General features: G+C 36.5%; 1 protein-coding gene across 1 annotated transcript; it reads right to left on the minus strand.

The window, feature by feature from the left end:
• Positions 1-3,989: 3,989 nt before the first annotated feature.
• Positions 3,990-7,014, minus strand: LOC107593971 (homeobox protein Hox-C11a-like). The gene is made up of 2 exons (XM_016283886.1): positions 6,123-7,014; positions 3,990-4,873 (listed from the first exon to the last, which is right to left on the minus strand). Exons 1-2 carry the CDS (start codon positions 6,949-6,951, stop codon positions 4,641-4,643), a joined length of 1,062 nt encoding a protein of 353 aa, XP_016139372.1. The 5' UTR covers positions 6,952-7,014; the 3' UTR covers positions 3,990-4,640.
• Between the last annotated feature and the right edge of the window lie 4,955 nt (positions 7,015-11,969).

Raw genomic sequence — 11,969 nt, forward strand, 5'->3', positions numbered from 1 at the left:
ATACATACACATATATATATATATATATATATACATACATACACACACATATATATATATACATACACACATATACATATATATATACATATACACATACACACACACGCATACGGGTGTGTGTGTGTGTGTGCGCGCGTTTTCTATATATTGTTTAGAAAGAAAATGTATCTCATTTGATATTCTCTTAAAAATATGTAGCGTATAACGAAATACTGTAGATATCAGGTCAATGTAAACCAGAAATTTAAATAACAAAAATGCTTAAGCGTCTTAATTACAGGTAAGGCTCTCTATCCACAATGGCGCAGTGACTTTCCAGATGTGAGTATGAAAACGTATTTCCGAGATATATTTACGTATTTAAATTGCTGTAAACATTGTTCACTGTAATATCATGTTCTGCTGGGAATTATATGTCTAGAAACAACGAAACGGAGTCCAATAAAAACATTAAAAATTTATGTACATTATGTATATGGATGAATGTATTCTTTAAATGTAATAATTTTTGTGTTGCATCGAAAGTACGTTCTTGAACAAATTATTGTGCATGTATTATTAAAGTGTATTTACTATTGAATTAAAGGCTAATATGTCATTGTTTCTTAATCTAAATAAAAATCGTGTTATGAACTGTTCTTTTTGTTTCTTTTTTCAAAGCAATTCATTTCATAGGATGAAAGCCTTTTTAACAGTATATATTTAATACATTCCCTTCTCTTCGAGTGAAGTTTGTGATACTATTAAAAGTCGACATGCAGCTGTTACTGTTAAACAGAGAAAGCTAATTCCTTTTTCATTGGGGGATCAAAGATCTTTATCCCTGTTTATGAATATTCTTTATGAATATTGAATTGCACCACATTCGGGTTGTACAAAACAAGAAAGTGTGTAGCCTGTAAAACATTATATATAATGTTTTACACACACACACACACACACACACACATATATATATATATATATATACTATTCATATAAAACATATACTTATATATATATAGAGAGAGAGAGAGAGAGAGAGAGAGAGATTTACAAGAATTAGACTTTTTATATTTGGTTCTTCCCGATGGAAGTTTTCCCTGCGAAGATAATGTTTTTTTAACAGGTACTGATTTCTGATAATTTTTTGAGGGTCGTTACATGCACTGTGATGTAAACTGTGCTAAAATTGCAATTAAAAGAATAAAGAAAAGTCGTCAAAACGACTTTGAAAAGTGAAACACAAGATGTCCTCTTCAACCGCGTAGGCCTCTAGTGTGTTCGCTTTGAAACGAGTAAAAAAAGGGCAGGGGATTCGATGGGTATTCCGTGCCTTTTTGGGAACTTAAACCACCATAAAACATATTTCCAATTTAAAGCGACCCGCTTTTTAACCGTTTCCCCTCACCAAACAGGCGTCCACCCGCAGAGGTCTATGGAAATTTATGGTTGATGCATGTAACGTTTTAAAGACATTTATAAATCAGAGAGTGGTAATCGCAAAACACATCAGCATTATATTAAATTTTAATATCACGAAAGACCATACAAATGACTAGTGTGGGCATCAGTGGCGATTGTATTTACAGCTTTTCATCACGTACAGGAGTGCGGAAGTAAGTATAATCGTACAAAGAGTGTTAATAGGCCCTGTCCAAAGTCCGCAACTGTATGCATGAAGTACAAACAGCAATGAACAACTGAATCGTTCAGACCACACACACTGGAAACTCTATATGTCTTGTCACTTCCAACTTTCTAATATTTTATCAAATCTGATGGGACAAAACGTGTCTCATTTGTATTTTTGAAGTTATTGGAATAGTGAGAATTATTTGCCGGATGGGACAAGTATAGGCCTAATAGAAAAATTTGACTATTGACATTCTCTTGATATTTTGAATGCAAATATGTTAGAGTAAACTTGTGAGTCTTGTTTTTAACAGATATTGCGAAAATGTTCTGTGGAATTATGGTGACTTCTACGTAAAAATGAAATCCAGATTGTATTTACAAATCCACAGTCTTTATGCTGACGCCTCCGCCATTTTCCTTGTTGTCAGCTAAGAGCTCAATCGAAAGAGTTCCATTCCACCCTTGCTTTCCGTTTTGCAGATATAACTACCCTATTCTACTCGGAATAAATAGGATAGCCACATAATGAAAAACGTCTTACAACAAACAAACAGTTTGTTTAGGTAAGCCTCATGTATGAGTCAAACCAACCCCACGGCAAGAAATGCAGATTTTATGACCATTGTTCAAAAGTCTACGAGCTGATTGCTTCGGTTTGGTGGCGACAGTATCTCCGGCGTTTGATAGGTGGACGTTCCAAGTTCCTGCTCCTCAGTGTGACGAAGCAAGAGAGAGGAATTCAGCAAATTAACTACGTCACCGAGCCAGGGCCAAGGTTGGTGGGTGTGACAAGAAGACAAGCCTTCCAGCCTTGATCCCTAATGCCCCCCTTCCCCTCCCCACCCGCCATTTCTCTCCCACAGTTCTACAAGCAAAGATCACTGGCAATGAATCCGCTGCACTAACACATCACACACACATACGTCTCTATTTTCGGAATTTACAAAGGGACGCATGTGTTGTGTTTCAATGCAGCTAACTGTTTTTAAATCTCAGCAATAAATCAGTACACCAATTCAGCGCGCAAGGACCTCCCCTCCGTTTTCTATTCGCGTTCGAGCATCAATGCATATATACTCCGATCTCTGTTTTAAATCCGTCAGAAATCTATTTCCTGTTACCCGGGAAAAGTCACAACCAAGCAATCTTGAATGTGCTAAAATGTCATAAAATATTTCATGCATGAAAATATTACATTTTACAGAGACAATAAAGTGTATTTAATGGGAGTGCTAAAACTGGAAAAGTTACCTGCTGTAGTTTAACGCGAGAGGTCAAAGTGTTGCTGCTTAGGCATTCCTTGGTCCTTTCCCACTTGCGCTGATTGGTTCTGTTCTGTTCACCACGTTTCCTGACAAAAGGGGCTCCTTGATTCCGCTTTATTGCAATAGGTTAAAGGTGAAGGCCTTGACATTATTGAAGTTCAAAGACAACTTTTAATTATATCTTTTCCTTCATACGCATAAGTGCCAACAGCACACTTGCACGCCTTATGAGCCCACATGTTGTGACAACATTCGTGTAGCGTGATCACATATAAAACTGCACATGGGGACAACATGCAATACCCCCAACCCCTGTGAGCATACACCGCAAAATAAATATCTCACTTCTGTTCTGTTTGTCTCTTAGAATGCAAGATGCGCGCAGCTCAGCTTCTTCTGAAGAGATGATTACATGTGAACGAACTACACTCGGCGATATCATTTGATAGGTTTCTTGCATCTATAGGCAATAAGTCGGACTTTCTTGTTTACTATTTACTGCGGAAGTGAACACAATTCCCCTCGAACAGACGGTGCAATTAAGTCGGGAAAAAAGGCAATTTAGGGCTCTGGCTTTATTGCAGTGTCTAGACTAAAAGAGTGGCGATTCCATTTAGAAGGTACTAAAAGACGTTACCGAAATGCTCTCTACATTTTTTGACGTGTTTCATGCATCCCTTTCCTGGTCATCATCATTATTAGTATTTTCTCATTTTGATAAATCTACTACAGACAAAAAGTTTTATTTAACATTCCTAAAATTCTGCTAAAAAATCTAAATATTAAACATTTATTAGCCAGTTTTTATTGCAAAACAACAATAGCTTAACATTGATAGACTTGAACTAACGTGTGAGAGGGAGACGATGAACTGAGAGAGATAGAGCAAGAGAGAGATAGAGAGTTTTCATTACTTGGCAGTGGTCAGTTTATTATATCTTCTCTTAGATCTCTGTTTTCACTGCAGTGTAGTTATACACATTCAACATTTTACTTCACCATAGATTACCTTATGATTTTTTTTAAATCAAGTCACAGTTGACATATATCAGTTTACCTTTATTTGTGTTTATTTTTGATTAATATGTAGTACACAGGCCAAATCGGATCGCTGAGCTATCCCTCCGAAATAAATGAGAACTTTGGGCGTACAGCAAATAATTTAAAGAATCGAACGACAAAGCTCACAAGGCTGCAAAGGCAATGTAAAGAAAAATAGCAGCAGGGATAGGGTGAGGATACTCAAAATAACATTATATTTACATTCACGAATGCACAATGCATAATCTCTGTACAAGGAATACAATATTACAGATTGTACAAGTCACAGTTCTAAATGCTGAAAACATAAAAAAGTATGACATCTCCAGATTCGAACCAGAGTCGAGTGTATGTGTTTTAATGTACATATATACAACCATAAAAGGATAGAGGGTACAATTTTATAATATATTATAGTAGGCTATTTTGTGACTATTTTCAAAGTGATGATTTTTAAACAAAACTTGTGAGGTGTACGTTTGAGTTTTTTGAATCACAAACTAGAAATGCCGGTTTAATTTGACATTAAGTAAATTTGCATTCTCTCTCCCCACCTTCAGCTATTACAATCAAACAAGTCTAACAGTTTTTAGTACTGTTGCTGGCCGTAACAAACACATTTTCTAATGATTTAATTAGCTTGAAGGGCATTTTTAGACATACGTAATTTTAGTTTGCAGAGATATTAAATAAAAGGCAACGCCATTTCAACAATTACAACAACGGATTCCCAGAGAAATACTGCAAGCGATCTCTGCTTAATTTCTTTTCTTTCATTCTACGATTTTGAAACCATATTTTGACTTGTCTGTCAGTAAGGTTTAACATTCTGGACAGCTGCAGCCTTTTCTCCTTGTTGATGTAAACGTTAAAGAAAAATTCTCGTTCCAGTTCACGAATCTGAAACTTGGAGTATGGACATCTCTTCTTTCTTGTGCGCGGGATACCTTGGGATAATCAAAAGAGACACTTTAAATGATCACGTTATAAGACATTTTTTTCCTGCAATAACACAATGAGATGTTTATAAATGCACAGCACATTTATTTATATTTTTTTCTGGAAGACGATTTTGTCATTTCCAGTGTGTGATTTCATTTAAGGTTACAGATGTGAGGAAGCAGACCCAACTATGCATGTCACTCCGTTGCAAAACTATAACCGTGGGTAAATAGTAGAACAACTGTAAATATAGGGTAACTTTTTTTAAACAAACTGCTAAACTCTGCAAAACCCTAAACAAATAAAGTATTATCAATAGATAACAGGCAACTTTTTTAGTACTTGGAAGTCTAAAGTAATTTTAATTTACTGTATATGTATTTTTCCTATTTTTGTATCATATTAGTTAATAAATGTGTTTCGCAAATTATAGAACCCTTGACCTTATACACGTAATATGTTCTTTATAAAAAAATAAAAATACTGTGGGCCTGGGGCAGTGTCTCCTGTGAATGGCCGTGAATGCTAGCTTCTCTTCTGCAAACTATACTTACAGTTTAAAACGCGCCGCAATGACAAAACAGCAAAAATAAAAAATATCCAGTGGTGTTTTCTGAAAGGTAATTACGACAGTTCTGATTGGCCTTCATGTTTAGGCTACTTTTGGGCAAACTTTACATTGCAACATATTTCCAAAAGGTGAAATGCCTCTTTAAAAATTCTTTCATTTATAGATATATAGATAGATAGATAACTGGTCTTATCTGATACAGTCATTAGCACCGGGCAAGCACTAACATTGTATGGCCATTGACTATGCTGGCTACATCAACCCCACGGTAACAAGTCACAGCCCGTTTAAAAGCTAATAAGGACTTAGCTAGTTTACATTCGAGCTGCTAAAACAAAATTCACAGTATGCCAAAAGTAATGTTCTGCCCAATTGGTTTTTACCCCCGACAGCTAAACGAGAAAATCCCTTGCAATGCTCAACGCAAGTTCATGATCAAAGTTAGCATTTGTCACAATAGCGCGCTCTTAAAATTTCACAGACTCTGGGATAGTAGCGTCTGTGTATAACATCCTCTTTTTTCAAAGCGCTTTCCCATCGTAAAAATTCTTTTCGTTGGAGGAAAGAGCTTTGTAGGTTATAATAAAATCCTTTGAATGCTTATAAAACTCCACATAAAATCTGACCGACAAAACACCGGGCTAGTCCCTTAACCTTTCCCCATTTACAGCTTCGGTACCTACTCGAATGGCTGCTCTTGCTTGCGTTGCCGTCCTTAGTAGCTGCTGAAGTGCACGAGCCCGAATTTGTATGTTCCTCCTCATCCTCTGCGTCCTTTTCCGGCTCCTGCGCTGCGGAAACAGCTGTGGGTTGCTGGGACGAAGTCTCTAATTTGTTCATCTCGCTCTTTTGTAAACAATGTTCTGACTGATTGTCCGTGCTACAATAGGCGGTTTCAAAAAAGCGGTCAAAACCTTGAGGGAGCACGTTGCTTTTCCCTACGCCGGTGTAGAAACCAGTGGACGGGTGGCTAGAGTTCGGATGATGCTGGTGGTGGTGGTGGTGGCTGTACACACTCTCGTTTTTCATGAGCATTTCTGTCATGGTGGATGGCGGAAGACAGTCTCTGTGCACCAGATCTTCTCCTGAGTAGCACGATGCATAGTTGGTTCTGTGGTGCCACTTGCTGGAGGGGTCCAGACCATAAGAAACATCTCGCACTGGTTGCACTTGAGATAGATTTGTGGAATAGGGGTATGTGATTTGTCGCGAGGGCCCCTGTGGAAGGAACGAAGAGACGGCGGAAAATTCGGGAACGTAGTAGGTGCAGCTGGGGAGGTAGATGTTGGAGGCACAGCCAGTCCTGTCCCCAAACTCGGATGTCCGGTCTTTACGCGTCTGGGAGCAGAAGTTGCCCAGATTAACAGAGTTAAACATCTTTCTCCTGTAGTCCGTACTACAGATATGATGTTTTGGATTCGAGCTGCAGAAGGAGAAAATTTGGGAAGGCGAGATGACGCGCAATCCGTCTAAGTCGCCCCGCAACACGTGATCGAAAGTAGATATTGTCATATATCAATTTGGAACACATGGATGCGTAGGAGTGGTTCAGCTGGGTAAGATCTGTGAGATTCAAACGATTAATTTTCAAATCATGCAAGACAATGTAAAACAGTAACACCTTTTGGTTGTTGTTTTAAGCGAGTTTTGTAAGAACGAAGATATGTATTTTCTATTTATGTGTACGTGTGTTGGAGCCTCTGTAGGTACTGAGTAACGCTGATTTTATGAGTCTGAGACAACACATTGTGTTTTCATGTATATCGCAGCATGTATGTTTTAATCTATGTCTTTCGCATGTAACCAAACTATTAAAACTTTAAAAGAACGACTGTTAAATATGACTGGTACGATTTATTTTTGTGTTGATTGCTGCACTGCTTATATTCAAGGGACGAGTTTTAGCGCATTGTCAAGTTGCTTTTGTTCAAGTGCATATAATTTTTATGACATTCCATGTCATATTATATATAAACATATATGCTTTAAATACATAGAGCATATATGTTTATAGGCTACATGGTTTGATAAGCAAATGTGCCTTATAGATGTCACGTGTACGCTCCACCCAGTTCTTGAATATAATAATAGAACAATTGTGAGTTTGTCTTTTTTGTTGAGATAAAAACATTAGGAACTTGTGCAGAAAATGATTTATGAATCTACCCGGAAATTTCAGCCATTGCTTGTATAAACACAAAGTTAACACTGATCTATGTTTACGTTTGGATGTGGTTTAATTTTCAATTGGGAAAAACTTTTCTCTTGGTTTAAATCAACGAAACTACAAAATAGTGCTATGAATGATGCCACCTATGATTCAAGATGACTTTGTGGCGAATGTAAAAAAAAAAACAATTATTTCGAATGAAACAAAATAAATAAATAAAATTATGTGTAATGTACTATTGTGTTCAAACACCACACGTTTCGCCATTTAACGTGTAAAGTACGTCAAATGATCCCTTGGATATTTTAAATCTCTGAGACCATTTTATGAGAGGCATCTGTTTAAGGCAAAACATGCTATCCAGCTTCAATATGTACCCTCCAGCGTCTATTAAACTAAGCCTAAAAAGTTTTGTTTTTGGAGCAGAATGTTGAAAATATTGCTTTTAATTTAAAAATCCTTTTCAATATTGAAAGATCTATAGTAACTATCTGTATTCTAACATTCTACTAACATTGCAGGGCATGCTAATCTTCTCAAATTTTAAACTAAATGTAATTCGTGAAATAAACTATAATAATAATAAAATGAATTCAGCATGTTGCACTCATTTAAAAATATGTATTTATTTTTAATTAACTATTAGTTCATATGTGCATATCTAAAGATCTAATGACCGGTCAGGAAAACTTTTCACAAAGCATCCCATAGACTAATAACATTTACCATTGTTTATGTTAACAATTGTTTTAATAGTTTCTCTTCAAAAAATATTATTTTTATAGGTCTATAATGTATTCAAAACATACATTATAGACCTATAAAACATACATCCCCCCCCCCCATTAACATATACAAACTATCACCGATAGTGTAAAATAGTCATATCAGCTACACTGGACGTCGCAACTAAAACGTTAGTTGTCTTTTTAAACCGCATTTTACTATATTGATCGCGTATTTGTGTTAAAGGTATGTGGCAATGACTTTATGAGTCTCTGAACTGAGCCCTCTCAAAATTGACAAAAGGTTGGTGTGCAATATGCCTTCAACCAAGTACAAAGAAAGCAGACAGCTGCCCAGACCCAGCACTTGAATTTGACCACTAAAATACTCACTGCGGCCGCCATAAAAGGCCGAACAGCGGAAAAGCAAGAAATGCTTTGTTCTACAGAAAACAAACAAAAGGGAAATAATTAAAAAGTCCTACGGAATGAAATCTTTAACTAAAAAGATATGCAATACAATGACCTACGAAAGATGCATTCTGGTTTCAGTCATCCAGGTCTAAAAGTTATTTTAAAGGAGCTCAAACTAAGTAAACATATCCGTGCCACCTATTTGAGCCAAAACTCTATCGTGAAACCATTACTGATCAGGAACAATATCGATTTTTCTCATCAGAGTCGTATAGTCCTTCTGTCTAGTATAAACGTGTTCATGCGAGAAAGATTTTGCGAGATAACTACTGACAACTAACATGTTCCCATTGTGTTCGTGTTTGTTTCACACCGAAGTCCACACTTGTATTTCCGAAGTGCGTAACAACAACTACTTATCTGACCTATTTTGTACCTGACTTTGTTATCGTTGTTCTACAGGAGACACATGTATGTCAACTATTTCGATACCATCACACAGCTTAAACATTATACTACTAGCTGTAGGACCCTGAAATTCAACAAAGGCGCGCCCTTTTCTTTCTCTAAACAAGCACTATATCCCCACAAATGCTCTGCCCCTGCTGGAGATTTGGACAATTGTGGATATTGTGATGTAGCAGTTGAATTGAAGGGGCAAGTTCAGCTGGAAAGAAAAGCTAGAAAGACGTTTAGAGTCCAGAGAGACTGGGGACAGAGGTGTTGTAAATGTTTGCCAATCTCCTCCTAAAAACCATCCCTATGAAGAGAGCTTTACGACATTGCCAATGGATTTTTTGCAATGCTTTGCAGCTAAGGTCTATAATTATAATGTTAAAGTAAAATTATGGAGTCGCTCATTATTGTTACTCGAACTAAAACGACGCGACTTTACCATAGAGATCTGGAGAAATAACCCGAGCGGTAAATCTCAGCAAGTATTTGTCTGGTAGCCAGTTTCATCGACTTTTCATTCGTGCATCAACACAAAAATGCTTTGGCCTCATACCGATGGAACATCGACAGAAAATGAAACATAATCAGTAGTCGTCATACATCAACGAGACCAAACAACAGTTGTAGGCAACACTCAATGGCCCTTCAGTTTACCTCTAGGGCTAAAACCTCAGCAGGGCTAAAAAGGGAAACTGTGTAATAGCGTTACTGTCCCCTCATGGCCTAGATAAATTTAATTGGATGTAAGTCGGGCTGTTAAACTCGCTCGTATGAGCTGTGAACAGATTCAAGCAACAACAAAAATGGCCCTTCTTTTTACAGAGGTCTCTGCTAGTGCATAGCTGTAGAGCGTTAGCACAGGCAACCAGTACCCAGTTGTATCAATTAGACATCTTAGTCATAGAAATCCTAGAAGTTTGTTGCTCAAAATGTAAAGTTACATCATGGACAGATAACAGAAGTAATCTTTAATATATTGAGTGAATTTAATAATTTTGTTAGTCGGGGTACACGTGATTTTAAAAATAACTTTAACTACAATAGAGATGGCTAACTGTGTCCATTTCCGTGAAATTTGAGGGAGTGCAAAAAGATGAAACACTGTTATTGTTTTGAGATACGCTATGGCTATTCATGGCAAAAAGAACAACCTCTCACACACCAGTCGTATACAAAAAAGCTGTTTGCCGCATACGAAGACCTTTTTTTTAACACAAGCGTATATTAATACAGTATTGCATACACTGTTACACAAAAATACTATTACTTTATGCAATTATTTTCACGTGTTTCCACCTCTGAAATTTAAATCCCAAATCTCGACTAATACAGTATTTACGGACTTTTGCGTTTTGTTCGAATAATAATAATAATAAAAAGAAGAAGTGATGTCTCCATTGTCTTGCAGATAGTCTTACCACGTAAATTATGCCTCAAAAAGACTTTCAGAATAACCACTTTTTCAATTTCTGAATAACCACTCACCAAACGCTCATTGTAACCTTCAATAAATGGCACAGAAATTGCACAGAAAATGGGTGCATGATGCATGTAGTAGAAGACCCTGTCCAAATATGCATCGATTTATGTCAGAAACGTATTACCACACTGATAATAATATTCATCATTAGTTACATCCCAAGTACATTATTTAGTAACTTTAGTGCGTTCACAAAAAAATGTAATGTAATAAAAATTTAATAAACACGTAACTCCAAAATCAGCATTAACTATATCAAACAAATATATGGCTGTTTCCGTGACTACGACTCATTTAAGTGTAGCAGAGGCGCTTCAGCAAGCTGGAATTTTAGGGCAATCCAGCAACATCAAATTTATCTTGTGCAAAAATGACTTTAACATTTAGGTATTTTTGTCAAACATTTAATTATGGTTTTGTGATATAATTTATCTAGTTACTTTACTTTTTGTCAAGGAAAAAAGAGTGGAAAATATTTAGCGCACCCATTCGTTTTAAAAAAAAAAATTTTTTCAACAAATGCCACTTCAGTCACACGCCTTACATAATCTACCGAGATGTTTGCTTAATATTTGTCGATCAAACTGTTTCGCCGACCGTGAACGGAATGGCATTTATTGCGGAAACCAGATTTCTGCCCAATGGCTTGATGATGACAAGATAAAGGTATGTACTCACAACAAAGCCTCTAAAATCACACCGCATGACTGCTGTACTATTTTATTTGTATGCAACATTGCGATTTTAGATAACATGCTCAGGGTGTGCCTGAAAGCAGAGCATTCACTCTAGTGGTGTTTTTGGTATATATGGCCTTTTTAAAAGTATTAGAGGGTACCCTACCACATTAGCAAAAATCACAGTAAATATTTCCAGGACTTTACTCCGCAAACTGGTTTATACACGAATACCTGGATATTAATTGTGTAATCACTTTGAAGACTGATCCAGGTTTAAGATTCTTGCAAAAAGGGTTGACACATTAAAAACATTGTAAATGCTTATGTTCGCCCCGTCCACAAAATAATTAAGCGTACTTAAAATACTTTCCTTATGTATTAGACTACATCGCAAGTAAATGGCTATTTTTTGCAAAAGACTATTAAGTGGCTGATTTCTTATATGTGCGATATAAATTTGTTAAATGAACTGTTGCATTTATAAAATCAGTTGAAATGTTTATGCACACTCAACGCAATTATTACAAGAGATATTGTGTGATTCAGTGTAATATATGTTGTACTTTAACTTCATATTAATGCTTGAATTTTGTCTACACCAACGT

The sequence above is a fragment of the Sinocyclocheilus grahami genome, unplaced genomic scaffold (genome assembly GCF_001515645.1).
Source record: "Sinocyclocheilus grahami isolate Dianchi unplaced genomic scaffold, SAMN03320097.WGS_v1.1 scaffold178.1, whole genome shotgun sequence".
NCBI classification, from domain to species: domain Eukaryota; kingdom Metazoa; phylum Chordata; class Actinopteri; order Cypriniformes; family Cyprinidae; genus Sinocyclocheilus; species Sinocyclocheilus grahami.

Bases quoted from the DNA above. Each gene is read 5' to 3' on its own strand.
- LOC107593971 (XM_016283886.1), bottom strand. From the start codon at position 6,951: ATGACAATATCTACTTTCGATCACGTGTTGCGGGGCGACTTAGACGGA. The intron at 4,874-6,122 runs GTAGGTACCGAA...GATTATCCCAAG, and splicing joins AAGCAAGAGCAGCCATTCGA to GTATCCCGCGCACAAGAAAG.